Source organism: Bombina bombina, chromosome 1 (genome assembly GCF_027579735.1).
Source record: "Bombina bombina isolate aBomBom1 chromosome 1, aBomBom1.pri, whole genome shotgun sequence".
NCBI lineage: Eukaryota > Metazoa > Chordata > Amphibia > Anura > Bombinatoridae > Bombina > Bombina bombina.
The window spans coordinates 722,698,121-722,716,369 of NC_069499.1; the positions used below are offsets into that span (position 1 = coordinate 722,698,121).

The 18,249-nt window shown below is 37.2% G+C and overlaps 1 protein-coding gene across 5 annotated transcripts in view; it reads right to left on the reverse strand.

Annotated features, from left to right (window-relative positions):
* ARHGEF6 (Rac/Cdc42 guanine nucleotide exchange factor 6) overlaps nucleotides 1-18,249 on the reverse strand; it is a 283,838-nt gene that overhangs the window by 56,778 nt on the left and 208,811 nt on the right. For all 5 annotated transcript variants that reach the window (XM_053699228.1, XM_053699227.1, XM_053699226.1 and 2 more), the window contains one exon: nucleotides 13,972-14,111. In XM_053699228.1, coding sequence (XP_053555203.1) covers nucleotides 13,972-14,111 — 140 coding nt within the window. The remainder of the gene's footprint in view (nucleotides 1-13,971; nucleotides 14,112-18,249) is intronic.

Genomic DNA, 18,249 nt, shown 5'->3' on the forward strand with positions numbered 1-18,249 from the left:
TTTGTACAGCAATTCTAAATCATTATCAGTATAAGTTTGTTTCTTGTTTCTTTAAATTCACTTATATTAAGAAAATGCATTGCCATTAAAGTAAAGTGAGTGGGGACGTGGACATACATGGGAGGGCTTTTGATCCTCATTGTAGCAGCAAGCAAGAGGGGTGTGTTTGTCTTGTGAGGGATGGGTTTAGCAAGGAGGAAGTGCCATCTTTGTTGCTGGAGGCAACGTGTGACAAGAAACTCAATCCTTACCTCCCTAGATTTGGTTTTGTTGCAGCACTTTAGAGGGCGGGGAGGGGCTTGCTGGGTAAATGTGTGTTAGGTTGAAGGGGTGTTCCTCCTGGCTTGCCAGGGGAGGTTGAGTACAGTACAGTGATTATGCTGAGATTGGTATCGGCTATGTGGCCAAGCTGGGTTATTTGGGGTTTTTATGTTTATTATTGTAAGTTATTTATACATTATTGATGGTTTATATGTTATAAATAAATATATGCTGTGGCCTTTTATAACCCAACTTTGGTTTGTGTATTATTATGAGTAATTGCACATATAGGGTCAATGTATCATTGTATCCTCCTGCAGGATAGATAGTATACCATGTTTTTAACCAATAACCACTATACATCCAGCATTCAGTTGTATTGGTCTATTTCTATGCATTGTTAACTTTATCATTGCAATGTTCAAGAATTATAAGGTTTTATTTTGTTAATCCATGACTGTTTAAATCAGACAGTCCTAGTTTTCTTTGAGTCAGGAGATTACAGTACTGCTATATTCGGAAAGATAAAGTAAATAAATCTATGCATTTATCTTTAAGATCTGGATATTCTAGCCTGTTCTGAGTTTTTTAAGGACTAGAGCCGATTAGAACTTGAGTAAATTACATTTTAAATTCTCCCTAAGTAATATTTTGTTGTACGGGTTACTTTTGGAAGTGTGGCTTTATCAGTTATATCAGTATTACTCTTATACAGCATACCTCCAAACATTTACTGGATGATCTTCCATGATGTGGGAGGTTAATTGTGAGCAAAAATCATCTACTGAGCATGGGCAATAAACTGTCTGCAGCTATTATAAGTGTCTCCTAGCAACACTTCAAATGAAAAGCTTCTTCTTTGCCTTCCTGGTAGTGCAGCGACAGGAAGTAAAGGACCCTTCACAAATGACGTAAAAAAAAAGAAATAAAAAGTAAAATCCCTTTAAATAGCTAGAAATACACATTGCAATGATCTATATTAAGTATAAGCTACTGCTTAGTGCTTTTTTTATCACAATTAAACAGGCTCTTTTATATCCCTTTAATGAGCTGCATTTTGAGTATGAAACTAAATGGTATGAGCAGAGCCACTTATGAAGGAGTTTTGTGCATTCTGTGGATATGTCTGTGCAGGCTGTGGGCACATCAGGGTGGGTTGTGGGTGTAACCTGGCCAGTCCCTTAAAACCAGGACTCTGAGGGGCTGCGTGCGGGAAGTAGGCCATACCTCACAACACGTGACAATCCCACAGGATGGTTGGTAGATATACATACAGGTATACCAGTATAACTGCTATCCTTAAAGGGACACTAAAAGTCAAAATTAGAGTTTTAAAAACTTTACGATTTACTTCCATTATCACATTTTTGCACAGTTTTTTTAATATGTACACGTTCTGAGGAATCAGATCCTTCTGAGCATGTGCATAAATTCACGGTGTATACGTATAAAAGTCTGGGATTGGCTGATACATGTTACAGGAGGCCAGCAAATGCAGAAATTTTTTTTTTTGTCAAAAAACAAACTACTGCTTATTTGAAATTTAGAGTATTTGCTATTGTATTGTCTTTTTATTATGCACTTGCTCATTATGAAATTATGTCAGTATTTAATAGTCCTTTAAATGGAATCTTTCCTGATTCAAATAGAGCATGTCATTATAAACAACTTTACAATTTACTTCTATTAAATGTTTTTCTTTCTCTTGGTATGCTTTGTTGAAAAGCAGGAAAGTAAGCTCAGTAGCATTTATGTGTGTGCAGCACTATATGGCAGAAATTTTGCAAGAATGTTATACATTAGGAAGGGCACTAGACGGCAATACTTTTTCCTGCCATAGGTGCTCCAGACATGTGTATGCTACCCACCGAGGTTTCGCGTCAACAAAAATAGAATGAGAACGAAACAAATTTGATAATTTAAGTAAATTCGGAACATTTTTTAAAACCAAATTTTTGGTTTTCATGTTCCTTTAATATAGTTTGTGAAGTATCTGTATTAAACTGAAATGGTAAAAGACCACTTACAAAAGATTTGCCCACAGAATAAATGCCTTTTTGTAAGAAAAGTGATCATTGTTTCGCAGAGCAGGAACAGTTTGTTTTTTTAATATTGTTTAGCTTATTTCCTTTGTTGCGGCCACTTAGAAATAAATTGGCTGCTACATAGGTGAAGATATCACTGTGTATAACATTTAGGTGCTGAGCTTCGAGATCCATTTCAGACTCTCAATTTGCAGAAATAAGTTGCAGGAAAAGTTATGAATAACGAAATAAAGTACATTACAACTTGTTACTATGCATAATTAAACTTTTTGGATCAGATTACGAGTGAAGTACAAAGTATTGCTAACGAGAGCTCAAAAGATGCGCTCCACTTAATTCCAGCGCATGCAAATGTGTGCTGGTATTACAAGTTAGGTGCGTTGCCGCACGGACGCTTTGCACTCATGAGAGAGTGCTTCCATATACACCAATGTGAGCCTCGTTCTCATGCTGTGAGACACAGCATGAGAACCTAGGGCAGCGAAGTGGGTAAGTCGCTGCACATATTAGCACATAAAACATAATTTATACTTACAGGATAAATTCCTTTCTTTCATGGTGGTGAGAGTCCACGATCCCTTACTCATGGGAATTACTTCTCTACCGTTAGTAGGAGGCAAAGATTCCCAAACCCCAAGAGCTCTATATAAACCCTCCCACCTTACACAGACCTCAGTCTAATGAATAGCCAAGTGAGGTAAAAAAGGATTAAGAACTATAAATGGAGCAGGGAAAAAGAAGTGCTCAAAAAACAAATCAACCCTAAGGAAAGGGTGGGGGCTCGTGGACTCTTACCACCATGAAAGAAAGAAATGATTTGGGTAAGTATAAATTAGAATGCACTTAAAAAAACTGATACAAGTCTCAAGCAGAGACAACTGCCTGCAGGACCTTTTTGCCAAAGGCTGCTTCAGATGAAGCAAAAACATAAAAATGGTAAGATTTTGTGAAAGAATGCAAAGAAGACCAATTAGCCTGCTTTGCAAATCTGATCAACTGAAGCTTCATTCTTAAAAGCCCAAGAAGTGGCAAGTGACCTAGTAGAATGAGCTGTAATTCGCTGAGTAGGAGACTGACCTGCCTGTGAATCAGAAACTTCAACCAAGAGGCTAAAGCAACAGCAAAGGCTTTCTGGTCTTTCCGAAAACCAGAAAAAATGAACAAACAGACTAGAAGTCTTCCAGAAATCGTTGGTGGCATCAACATAATATTTTGATGCCCTGACAACATCCAAATAATGAGAGGATCTTTCCAAAGCATTCTTAGGATTGGGACATAAAGAAGGAGCAATAATCTCTCTGTTAAAGTTGTTAGAGGAAACAACCTTAGGCAAGAAATTATAAGCTGTCCTTAAAATGGCCTTATCCTGATGAAAAATCAGAAAGGAGATTTACAAGAGAGAGCAAACAATTCAGAAACTCTTCTTGCAGAAGAAATAGCCAAAAGAAACAACACTTTCCAAGAAAGTAGTTTAAGTCCATCTTATGGTTAGGCTCAAAAGGAGGAGATTGTAAAACTCTTAACACCAGGCTAAGGTTCCAAGGAGGAGGAATAGGCTTAATAACGGGTTTAATACGAATCAAAGCCTGAAGATTAGCAATCTTTCTGTTAAACAATACAGAAAGGGCAGAAATCTATCTTTTCAAAGAACTGGCAGATAAACCCTTATCTAAACCATTCTGCAAAAACTGAAGAACCCTAGGAATTCAAAAAGAATGCCAGGAAAAACCATGATCTTTGCACCAGGAAATATAAGTTTTCCAAACATTGTGATAAATCTTCCTAGACACAGGTTTATAAGCTTGTATAAGAGTCTCAATAAAATAGTCTGAAAAACCTCTATATTTCCGAACTAGGTGTTCAATTTCCATGCCATAAGTTGAGAGACTTTAGATCTGGATGGAAGAAAGGGCCTTGAGGAAAAAGGTCTGGTCAAAGATGAAGGGGCCAAGAAGGACAACTGGACATCTGTACCAGATCTGCATACCAAACCCTGCAGGACCACTCTGGGGCAATCAGGATTACAAAGGATTTCTCCTGCTTTATCCTGGAAATTACTCGGGGAAGAAGAACCAGAGATGTAAAAAGATAAGCTGGCTTGAATCAACAAGGAAGTACTAGAGCATCCACTGCCACTGCATGTGGATCCCTGAACCTCACAAAGCACCTGAGAAGTTTGTTGTTCAACTGAGAGGCCATCAGAGCTATCTCTGGTAAGCCCCAAAGGTCCACTATCAGACTGAAAACCTCCTGATGAAGAGACCACTACCTTGGATGAAGAGACTGACGACTGAGAAAGTCTGCTTCCCAATTGATCACTCCTGGAATATGAGCTGTAGAAATTAGACAATAGTTGGTTTTTGCCCAGGAAAGAATTTGAGACACTTATTTCATAGCCAGGGAACTGCAAGTTCCCCCCTGATGATTGACATAAGCTATTGCTGTAACATTGTCTGACTGGAAATGGAGATAAGACTCCCTTTTCAAAAGAGGCCATGCTTGAAGAGCCCTGAAAATAGCACAGAGTTCTAAAATATTGATTGCATTTATGGTGATCACAGATCAGGTAGGACGAGCAAAAGAAGCCCCCTGAATAATGAACTGGTGATTCAGCCATCAAGTCAGAGACTGACTTGTACTGGAATCTAAAAATATCTTTTGAGAAATTTGAGAATACCCCCTGCAGCATTGGCGCAGCATACAAAACTGAAGAGGCCTCATGTGAAAACAAGCAAAGGGGATTGCATCTGAGGTTGCAATCATGAGACCCATAACTTCCATACACTGAGCCACCGTAGTAAGAGAGAGAGACTGAAGGTTCAGACAAGATGACACAAATTTCACTCTTCTCTGATCTGTAAGAGAAAGACTCATGGACACTAAATCTATCTGGAAAACTAAGGAAAGAAATCATTGTCTGAGGAAACAAGGAACTCTTTGGTAAATTTATCCTCCAACCATAATTTTGAAGAAACAACAACGGTTGTTTGGTATGAGATTGTGCTAAACAAAAAGACTGAGCTTAAACCAAGATATCATCCAGGTATGGAAACACTACAATACCCTGAGTTCTGATTAAAGACAAAAGGGCACCCAGAATCTTATTTTTCCAGAAACGCAAAACCTCAGAAATGGATGATGCTCTGGGTGAATAGGAACATGAAGGTAAGCAGCCTTTAAATCTATTGTGGACATACACTGACTGTGCTGAACAAAAGGTAAAATAGTCCTGATAGTTTCCAATCTGAAAGATGGAATCCTTACAAATTTGTTTTAGAGTCTTTAGATCTAAAACTGGTCTGAAAGTACCTTCCTTCTTTGGAACAATGAAGAAATTTTAATAAAATCCCATCCCCTGTTCTAGTAAAGAAACTGGCACAATCACTCCCATTTCTTCCAGATCTGAGACAGATTGAAGAAAGGCCTTAGCTTTTACATAATTATTTGGAACATTGGACAGAAAAAATAACCTTCTGGGAGGCCTTGATCTGACACCTATCCGATAACCCTGAGATACAATATTCTGAACCCAGGGATCTGGGACAGAATGAAACCAAGCTTATTGAAAAGCTTTAATCTGCCCTATACCAGAATATCTGGAACGGGGGCTGCACCTTCATGTAGACTTGGAAACTGGGGTAGATTTGTTACCTTTACCACCAGTAACAGTAGAAATAATGGAATCTAAATCAGATTCAAAAAGTTTCTTTCCTTGAAAAGAAAGAGACAATAGTCTTGATTTATAAATCATGCCAGCATTCCAGGATTTAAGCCACAGGGCCCTCCTGGAAAGAATAGACAGAGAAATGCTTTTAACATTAATTTTCATAATATCAAAAATAGCATCAGCAACAAAAGAATTTGCATGTTTGAGCAAATTAAATAAATTAGAGGTAAGAGTATCAGAAGAATACTACTGAGCAAGGCTATCTAACCAATAGAAAGCAGCTGCAGATACATCAATAGGTTTAGCAGGTCTAAGAATATAACCAAAATGTAAAATGGGCCTTCTTAGAAAAGATTCTAATTTTCTATCGAGTGTCTTTAAAAGAGGTACTATCTTCCAATGGAATAGTAGTATGTTTAGCCAAGGTAGAAATAGCCCCATTCACTTTAGGAATGGTTTCCAATAACTCCCGATTAGCACATGGTAAAGGGTATAACTTTTTAAATCTTGCAGAAGGAATAAAAGACACACATTGCTGATTAGTGGCTAAATGTAGCCACCAATCAGCATGCGCTATCCAGGGTGCTCAACCAAAAATGGGCTGGCTCCTAAGCTTTATATTTCTGCTTTTCAAATAAAGATAGCAAGAGAAGAAGAAAAATTAATAATAGGAGTAAATTAGAAAGTTGTTTAAAACTGCATGCTCTATATGAATCACAAAAACATAATTTATGTAAGAACTTACCTGATAAATTCATTTCTTTCATATTAGCAAGAGTCCATGAGCTAGTGACGTATGGGATATACATTCCTACCAGGAGGGGCAAAGTTTCCCAAACCTTAAAATGCCTATAAATACACCCCTCACCACACCCACAATTCAGTTTAACGAATAGCCAAGAAGTGGGGTGATAAGAAAAAAGTGCGAAAGCATATAAAATAAGGAATTGGAATAATTGTGCTTTATACAAAAAAATCATAACCACCACAAAAAAGGGCGGGCCTCATGGACTCTTGCTAATATGAAAGAAATGAATTTATCAGGTAAGTTCTTACATAAATTATGTTTTCTTTCATGTAATTAGCAAGAGTCCATGAGCTAGTGACGTATGGGATAATGACTACCCAAGATGTGGATCTTTCCACACAAGAGTCACTAGAGAGGGAGGGATAAAATAAAGACAGCCAATTCCTGCTGAAAATAATCCACACCCAAAATAAAGTTTAATGAAAAACATAAGCAAAAGATTCAAACTGAAACCGCTGCCTGAAGTACTTTTCTACCAAAAACTGCTTCAGAAGAAGAAAATACAACAAAATGGTAGAATTTGGTAAAAGTATGCAAAGAGGACCAAGTTGCCGCTTTGCAAATCTGATCAACCGAAGCTTCATTCCTAAACGCCCAGGAAGTAGAAACTGACCTAGTAGAATGAGCTGTAATCCTATGAGGCGGAGTCTTACCCGACTCAACATAGGCAAGATGAATTAAAGATTTCAACCAAGATGCCAAAGAAAAGGCAGAAGTTTTCTGGCCTTTCTAAAACCGGAAAAGATAACAAATAAACTAGAAGTCTTTCGGAAAGACTTAGTAGCTTCAACATAATATTTCAAAGCTCTAACAACATCCAAAGAATGCAACGATTTCTCCTTAGAATTCTTAGGATTAGGACATAATGAAGGAACCACAATGTCTCTACTAATGTTGTTGGAATTCACAACTTAGGTAAAAATTCAAAAGAAGTTCGCAACACCGCCTTATCCTGATGAAAAATCAGAAAAGGAGACTCACAAGAAAGAGCAGATAATTCAGAAACTCTTCTGGCAGAAGAGATGGCCAAAAACTTTCCAAGAAAGTAATTTAATATCCAATGAATGCATAGGTTCAAATGGAGGAGCTTGAAGAGCCCCCAGAACCAAATTCAAACTCCAAGGAGGAGAAATTGACTTAATGACAGGCTTTATACGAACCAAAGCTTGTACAAAACAATGAATATCAGGAAGAATAGCAATCTTTCTGTGAAAAAGAACAGAAAGAGCAGAGATTTGACCTTTCAAGGAACTTGCGGACAAACCCTTATCTAAACCATCCTGAAGAAACTGTAATATTCTCGGTATTCTAAAAGAATGCCAAGAAAAATGATGAGAAAGACACCAAGAAATATAAGTCTTCCAGACTCTATAATATATCTCTCTGGATACAGATTTACGAGCCTGTAACATAGTATTAATCACAGAGTCAGAGAAACCTCTTTGACCAAGAATCAAGCGTTCAATCTCCATACCTTTAAATTTAAGGATTTCAGATCCTGATGGAAAAAAAGGACCTTGAGACAAAAGGTCTGGTCTTAACGGAAGAGTCCACGGTTGGCAAGAGGCCATCCGGACAAGATCCGCATACCAAAACCTGTGAGGCCATGCCGGAGCTACCAGCAGAACAAACAAGCATTCCTTCAGAATCTCGGAGATTACTTTTGGAAGAAGAACTAGAGGCGGAAAGATATAGGCAGGATGATACTTCCAAGGAAGTGATAATGCATCCACTGCCTCCGCCTGAGGATCCCGGGATCTGGACAGATACCTGGGAAGTTTCTTGTTTAGATGAGAAGCCATCAGATCTATTTCTGGAAGTTCCCACATTTGAACAATCTGAAGAAATACCTCTGGGTGAAGAGACTATTCGCCCGGATGCAACGTTTGGTGACTGAGATAATCCGCTTTCCAATTGTCCATACCTGGGATATGAACCGCAGAGATTAGACAGGAGCTGGATTCCGCCCAAACCAAAATTCGAGATACTTCTTTCATAGCCAGAGGACTGTGAGTCCCTCCTTGATGATTGATGTATGCCACAGTTGTGACATTGTCTATCTGAAAACAAATGAACAACTCTCTCTTCAGAAGAGGCCAAGACTGAAGAGCTCTGAAAATTGCACGGAGTTCCAAAATATTGATCGGAAATCTCACCTCCTGAGATTCCCAAACCCCTTGTGCCGTCAGATACCCCCACACAGCTCCCCAACCTGTAAGACTTGCATCTGTTGAGATTATAGTCCAGGTCGGAAGAACAAAGAAGCCCCCTGAACTAAACGATGGTGATCTGTCCACCATGTCAGAGAGTGTCGTAAAATCGGTTTAAAGATATTAATTGAGATATCTTTGAGTAATCCCTGCACCATTGGTTCAGCATACAGAGCTGAAGAGGTCGCATGTGAAAACGAGCAAAGGAGATCGCATCTGATGCGGCAGTCCTAAAACCCAACATTTCCATGCATAAGGCTACCAAAGGGAATGATTGTGACTGAAGGTTTTGACAAGCTGATATCAATGTTAAACTTCTCTTGTCTGACAAGGACAGAGTCATAGACACTGAATTTATCTAGAAACCTAAAAAGGTTACCCTTGTCTGAGGAATCAATGAACTGAATGGTAAATTGATCCTCCAACCATGAACTTGAAGAAACAACACAAGTCGATTCGTATGAGATTCTTCGAAAATGAGAAGACTGAGCAAGTACCAAGATATCGTCCAAATAAGGAAATACCAAAACCCTATTCTCTGATTACAGAAAGAAGGGCACCAAGAACCTTTGAAAAAAATTCTTGGAACTGAGGCTAGGCCAAACGGTAGAGCCACAAAACTGGTAATGCTTGTCTAAAAAGAGAATCTCAGACACTAAAAGTGATCTGGATGAATCTGAATATGCAGATACACATCCTGTAAATCTATTGTAGACATATAATGCCCTTGCTAAACAAAAGGCAGGATAGTCCTACAGTAACCATCTTGAATGTTGGTATCCTAACATAACGATTCAATAATGATAGATCCGGAACTGGTCTGAAGGAATTGACCTTCTTTGGTACAATGAAGAGATAAAATAAAACCCCAGCCCCTGTTCCAGAACTGGAACTGGCATAAATACTCCAGCCAACTCTAGATCTGAAACACATTTCAGAAATGCTGAGCCTTTGCTGTGTTAACTGGGACACGGGAAAGAAAAGAATCTCTTAGCAGGAGGCCTTAACTTGAAGCCAATTCTGTACCTTTCTGAAACAATGTTTCTGAAACCAGAGATTAAGAACGGAATTGATCCAAATTTCTTTGAAGAAAACGTAATCTGCCCCATACCAGCTGAGCTGGAATAAGGGCCGCACCTTCATAGGTACTTAAGAGCTGGCTATAGGTTTCTATAAGGCTTGGATATATTCCAAACTGGAAATAGTTTCCAAACTGATACCGCTCCTGAGGATGAAGGATCAGGCTTTTGTTCCTTGTTGTGAGGAAAGGAACGAAAATGATTATTTACCCTGGAAAGAAAGGGAAAGCAAAGTTGACTTAGAAGACATGTCAGCATTCCAAGTTTAATCCATAAAGCTTTTCTAGCTAAAATAGCTAGAGACATATACCTGACATCAACTCTAATGATATCAAAAGATGGTATCACCAATAAAATTATTAGCATGTTATAGAATAATAATAATGCTATAAAATTATGATCTGTTACTTGTTGCGCTAAAGATTCTAACCAAAAAGTTGAAGCTGCAGCAACATCCGCTAAAAATATAGCAGGTCTAAGAAGATTACCTGAACATAAGTAAGCTTTTCTTAGAAAGGATTCAATTTTCCTATCTAAAGGATCCTTAAATGAAGTACTATCTGCCGTAGGAATAGTAGTACATTAGCAGGAGTAGAGACAGCCCCATAACCTTAGGGATTTTTGTCCCAAAAAACTCTAATCTGTCAGATGGCACAGGATATAATTTGCTTAAACGTCTAGAAGGAGTAAATAAATTACCCAAATTATTCCATTCCCTGGAAATTACTTCAGAAATAGCATCAGGGAGATAAAACACTTCTGGAATAACTACAGGAGATTTAAAAACCTTATTTAAACGTTTACATTTAGTATCAAGAGGACCAGAATCCTCTATTTCTAATGCAAATAACACTTCTTTAAGTAAAGAACGAATAAATTCCATCTTGAACAAATACAAAGATTTATCAGCATTAACCTCTGAGACAGAAACCTCTGAACCAGAAGAACCATTATCAGTATCAGAATGATGATGTTCATTTAAAAATTCATCTGAAAAAAGAGAAGTTTTAAAAGACTTTTATGTATACTAGAAGGAGAAATAACAGACATAGCCTTCTTAATGGATTTTAAAAAATAAAATCTCTTATGTTATCAGGAATACTCTGAGAATTAGATGTTGACGGAACAGCAACAGGTAATGTAACAGTACTAAAGGAAATTTTATCTGCATTAATAAGTTTGACATGACATGCAATACAAATAACAGCTGGAGAAACAGATACCAAAAGTTTATAGCAGATACACTTAGCTTGGTAGCTCCAGCACTGTGCAGTGATTTTCCTGAAGTATCTTCTGACTCAGTTGCAACGTGGAACATCTTGCAATATGTAAAAGAAAAAAACAACATATAAAGCAAAATTGATCAAATTCCTTAAATGACAGTTTCAGGAATGGGAAAAAAATGCCAGTGAACAAGCTTCTAGCAACCAGAAGCAATAAATAATGAGACTTAAATAATGTGGAGACAAAAATGACGCCCATATTTTTTAGCGCCAAAAAAGACGCCCACATTATTTGGCGCCTAAATGCTTTTGGCGCCAAAAATGACGCCACATCCGGAACGCCGACATTTTTGACGCAAAAAAAACGTCAAAAAATGACGCAACTTCCGGCGACACGTATGACGCCGGAAACAGAAAAAAATTTTTGCGCCAAAAAAGTCTGCGCCAAGAATGACGCAATAAAATGAAGCATTTTCTGCCCCCGCGAGCCTAACAGCCCACAGGGAAAAAGTCAAATTTTTTAAGGTAAGAAAAAATGATTGAAACAAATGCATTTATCCCAAATATGAAACTGACTGTCTGAAAAATAAGGAATGTTGAACATTCTGAGTCAAGGCAAATAAATGTTTGAATACATATATTTAGAACTTTATAAATAAAGTGCCCAACCATAGCTTAGAGTGTCACAGAAAATAAGATTTACTTACCCCAGGACACTCATCCACATGTTTGTAGAAAGCCAAACCAGTACTGAAACGAGAATCAGCAGAGGTAATGGTATATATAAGAGTATATCGTCGATCTGAAAAGGGAGGTAAGAGATGAATCTCTACGACCGATAACAGAGAACCTATGAAATAGACCCCGTAGAAGGAGATCACTGCATTCAAATAGGCAATACTCTCCTCACATCCCTCTGACATTCACTGCACGCTGAGAGGAAAACCGGGCTCCAACTTGCTGCGGAGCGCATATCAACGTAGAATCTAGCACAAACTTACTTCACCACCTCCATCTGAGGCAAAGTTTGTAAAAACTGAATTGTGGGTGTGGTGAGGGGTGTATTTATAGGCATTTTAAGGTTTGGGAAACTTTGCCCCTCCTGGTAGGAATGTATATCCCATACGTCACTAGCTCATGGACTCTTGCTAATTACATGAAAGAAACAAAAAATTGGGGTTTAGTATCCCTTTAAGTAAAAATGACTTAAAGTGAAACTAATTCAGCACTATCCTCCCAATGCTTACTACTGATAAGGACAACCCTCATTAAAGCTATACTGACATAGTGGGACATGCCTCTACAAGCCTGACAAGACAAATGTTTTAGTTAGAATAGAGAGACACATTATATAACAAAAAAATAAGAAAACATGAAACAAAGAAAAAAATCACTTCACTGTCACTTTAATGTGTTAGTTGTGGTACAAACAGTGTAGTATCCAGCATACAAGACGCTAACAATATTATTATGATATCGCCTCGCAGAATATTTATAGTCTTCATTGGCCATTGAAGTTTAGGATTGAATGTATAATGCAGCAACATATACAGATATTGCACAGATAAGATTGTAATGCAAAAATGGAAAAACAAGCAAATGTAGGAGGAGTCAGCTACAAGCATGACTTAAGTTAATTTCCTTTCTGATGGTGGTAGAATTAATAAACCTCGGAAAAACAATGCCTTCACTACCTTATGTTTGGATTTGTTTTGTTTAGCATTCATTCAACCTTGCTAAATATGTTGACACTATATACAGTACAATAAGCCTATATATTAAATATTGGCATTCTTAAAGGGAGAATTAACACATTGTAATTACGACATTTGCCTGCAGTGTTCCAATAGATTAACATACCAGCTGTAATTTTATATTAAAGTGTTAAATGGCCCTTTAATCATGCTCTTTGTCCCATCTTCCATGTTTTTTCCCTATGTCCAAAACATATCTGGCTCAGTCTGTCACTTTACCAGTCATATTCTGTCTCTTCCTTCTGCCCCCATCTCCTCTGTGTATATACTTCCTCCCCAGCAAAGTTTAAAAGGCTATGTGGGTAGTAATAAGTCATGCAGCCCTTTTATCTATAGAATACTCTGTTCAAATGAAAGGGTCTAATTTATGAGTGAGTGTATGGAAAATAAGGGCTGTGTTATAATCCATTTTATATCAGACCATGGACATCAACTGGATCTTGACGTAAAAACAATTTAATGTTTAAAAACAAGGTTACATCAACACAAACAGGGGCCATTTATACTAGCACACTTTAAAACAAGTCCAATGGAAAAAAATTGTACCAAACCGCACACTTAACCGATCTTGCAACCAGCATGAGCGATACAATTTGCAAAGCCCCGCCTCCTGTGACATGTCAGTCCTTGTAACAGCTCTCCGACTTACATTTCTTGATACAACTGCTTTTTCAAGGAGTCTTTGAACCCCTTTAATTTTCTCTCTCGTCTATCAGTACAATTTAGTTGCAACACACAGTATTTTGACTAAATAAAATTATGTGTTTATGATTTAACCCTATCAATTACACATGAAGCAAACAATATGTTTAACGTTTAAAAATAAATTATTAACATAAAGCATTAGCATAGTATTTGGGATGTGCTGCTTGCCATTTACACAAATATGCAACATATTTAATATGTTTACCAAGTAGAACTTACAGTGTATCCTGTCCAAGACTGTGTTTTACACAGTGGGGTGTGGAACCCAGGTGCTTTGGTGAGTCGATAAAGGTGATCAAGCCATTCTTGACAATCTTGGCTGTTGTCACAGTGTACCACAATACGCTCAATCATGTTGCCTAAATTAGAAACATACAGTAAACGGTAATGTGTTGCATCAATACTTTAATCAACTGCAAAGAAAAATAATTAATTGTGTAACACATTGCTTCTTCCAGATAGGTTGGGAGCTCTGTTTTCTCAGACAGACATTCTCAACTCACAGTGCCTCTACTGCTGCAAAGAACTATGGGTAATGAGAGACAAATAAAATACACAATGTCATATACCCAGCATTTTCATTTGAAATCTCAGAACCAATAAACAAGATTTGGGTGTGAGGGCTGGAGTAAGTGAAACAATAAAACGGTAGTTTGTAGGCAATTAAGTGGTAGAATTAAACAATCCAGGGGCATGATTTGGACAGTATAAGGTTTCTGTTAGTAGAAGGAGGCACAGCAGTACACAGTTCCCAAATTTAGACACTTGTGTAAATTGCAGGATAAGTGGATGCTCTGCATTGCCTCACTTTTTTCACTGATTTATAGATTTACATTTACACAAGATTGACTTTACATTAGTAGGTTAAAGTTACTCTATCCAGCGCTACCGGTATATATGTGTGGTGTAAAATGAACCTGCTAATCTAATGCATGTCAGTGGAAAGTCATTGAGCTATGTAACAGGTCCTTCTCAAAACGGACATAAATAACATTAGTAAAGCACTGAAATGCATGCAATGTTTGTAAAAACTCAAGAAACACAAGAAATAAAAAAAAAACTGTACCTAAAGTCTCCGAAAACATTAAGGGCTAGATTACAAGTGGTGTGCTAAATAATTTTTTTGCTTGAAAGCAAACACAACTCAAAGTAAACTTTTAACGAGGGCTGGTTAGCACACATATTACAAGTTAATTTATTGGTGGTGAGAGGCCACAATTTCTTACTGTTTGGAATCAAAACCTGACCGATGGGAGGAGGGAGAGACACCCTACGCCAAGAATTTTCTAATTGATTCCACTTCTTTGTACCTCCCAATCTATTGTATAGCCAAGAAAATGAGAGACAGAAAGTAGGAAAGACAAGTAGGGTAAAAGAGATGCAAACTAGAACTGCCGACAACTAGAATAATAAAAAAAAAACGGGTGGGCTCATGGACTTTCACCACCAAGAAAGAAATTAAACAAGTAAGAATAAATTATGTGTTTTTACTTAAGGTGGTGAGAGTCCACGATTCCTTACTGCTGGGAATTAATACCGAAGCTGTAGAATCCACAAAAAATAGGTGGGACAAAAAAGGAAATGCATGCCCCTATTTACAGAAAACATCAGCTTAAAAAACCTTCTTGCCAAAGGCTGCCTCGGTAGAGGCAAACTCATCAAAATTATATAATTTAGTAAAAGTGTGTAATGACGACCAAGTTGCTGCCTTGCAAATCTGGTCTATTGAAGCCTCATTCTTAAAAGCCCAAGAGTAGGACACTGAACGAGTCGACTGAGCTATAATACGTAATACATAGTTTTCTGACCCTTGATGTTACCTGAAAAATTAACAAATAAACTAGAGCACTGACAAAACTTCCTAGTAGCTTGTAGATACATTTTTCAAAGTCCGGACCATATCCAAATTGGGTAACAACCTTTCTTTAGAATTTCTTGGATTTGGACATAATAGGCTACAAGCAAAAAGGGATTTATCATGGCTCTTTGCGCATGTCGGAAGTAGAACGCGTATAACAGGTTGAAAGTAAACGCTTTCAATTGAGCTCAATTTAAATTTAATGCGCATCGGGATAGAGTGACTTCAGAGCACTGTTTAACTGTTACACTAGGCTAAAAAATTGCACAAAACACATCAAAATTAGATTTAAAAGTACAGTTCCAATCATAATAACACTATCTAATAAAAAATTGCATTAAAAATTTTTATGGGTTCTCAGGTGTTAAAAAAAGGCATGCAAAGGGCTTCAACATAGAGATACATATATACACATGTCTGAATATGGAGATGACCTACACTGATGGAAGTAAGCAGTTGTTATTTCCATAGTGATGGCCATGATTGATGACACTATAAAGGAGAGCCATTTTACTGTTTGTATTATGACTGATGAAACAGCCTGTTGAGAGCTGCGAAACGTGTTGCATAATATTTTATTGCTATTCCAATTTTTATTTACGTTTTAATCTAGCTTACTTTAACTTAGATAGCTCCTTTATTACTTTCTCCTTCCATTTTAGTATTTGCCTGCAATCAGGAACAACAGGAGAATATTCCAATAGTGCCAACAACATTGTGAGTTACCCACTTAGGATCTTTTGAGCTTGTCACTATATAACAGTACAGTCTACACTATGATATGTACTTCTATGCTTGATTCCAAGGGATCCTAAAGTGAAGCTTTTATATTCACCAGAAAGAACAACCTGGTTCAGTCAGCTGGTCACTGACATCCAGCCTGCCTTACATGCACTATTACTTTGGTATTGCCACCCTGATTGTGAGTTACACATTTGGGATATTTCATTTCTCATTTTGAATATACAGTCTACACTATGAGGCACCCTTTTGTGTTTGCTTTCCAGTGATCTGTCTGAGGTTCTCACACCATATGAAGAGGAGTAGCCATAGTGAACTGAAATTTGCTGCTGGACTGATACACTGCAATATTTTCATTATAAAATCTTTTAATATATTATGTCTTTTGGGTTAACATTAGCGCCTCCTAGGACTTAGTCCCTAAGCCTTATACACATGTCTAAATATCTATATGTATGTATATATACTGTATATATATATATATATATATATATATATATATATATATATATATATATACACATATATACATACATACATACATGCACACAGGTATACCTAACTTTACAGCGCTTCACTAATACAACGCTAATGTGGAGCTGAAGTTCAACCTCCAAAAGATTTTGAAACAGTGCTGTATTCATCGTGAGATTGCAAGAAAAGTGACTGGCACCATTTTCTTATGAGCAGTTCACTCTGTTTACAGCATTACAGTGCAATTTGTATCTCAGTGCTGCAGTCTGGCAAACTGTATTACAGTAATTCTTACTATTTCACAGGTACAGTTTTTATTGAATACTAATTGAATACTGTGCTGTGCTAGAGTTAAAGAGACTAGTCCAAAGTAAACGTTCATGATTCAGACAGGGCATGTAATTTTAAACAACTTTCCAATTTACTTTTATCACCAATGTTGCTTTGTTCTCTTGGTATTTTTAGTTGAAAGTTCATATGCAAATTTCTAAGCCCTTGAAGGCTGCCTCTTATCTCAGGGCATTTTGACAGTTTTTGTTACAACTAGGGGGTGTTAGTTCATGTGTTTAATATAGATAACAGTGTGCTCAGACACGTGGAGTTCCTAGGAGCCAGCACTGATTGTCTAAAATGCAAGTCTGTCAAAAGAACTGAAATAAGGGGCAGTTTGCAGAGGCTTAGATACAAGATAATCACAGAGGTAAAAAGGTTATTAATATAACTGTGTTGGTTATGCACAAGTAGGAAATGGGTAATAAAAGGTATTATCTTTCTTTTAAAACAATAAAAATACTGGTGTAGACTTCCCTTTAAACCAAGCTTAGCGCTATTGCCCCCCAATATATATTAGTCCAAACATGTTTTCAAGTTTTTAAACACACTGGCAAGTAAAAAAATGAATCTAAAACTGCACTGTTTCACTTTAAGGCGGTTTTCACTTTAAGGTGGGGCTTTGGTCCTTAACCCGTACACACACAAAATACACAGTAATTATGAATGCTTTTTCAAAACTGTATTATTTATTTTGCATTTCTAAAATAATAATTAAAAGGCACACAATCTACATTAAAATAAATGGACTGTAGAATTTAGCTTGAGTCCCTGGATCTTCCTATAAAACTAGCAGCTGAGTTTTCAAGTGTCCGTTTGCTGCTTATTTGGAAAATTAGATTTGCCAATACATATATGACAAAACGGTACACAGACAAAAGTGTGTGTATGTATGTATATATATATATATATATATATATATATATATATATATACACACACACACACATACACACACACACACACACACAATTTTGTTTTGAAATTATATATCCATGCAGTTTTGGATTTATACATCCAAACACAGAACATTTTATTATACAGTACATTGTTGAAAGAATAGTAACTAGACATTTTGAGAAGGCTGTCAACAT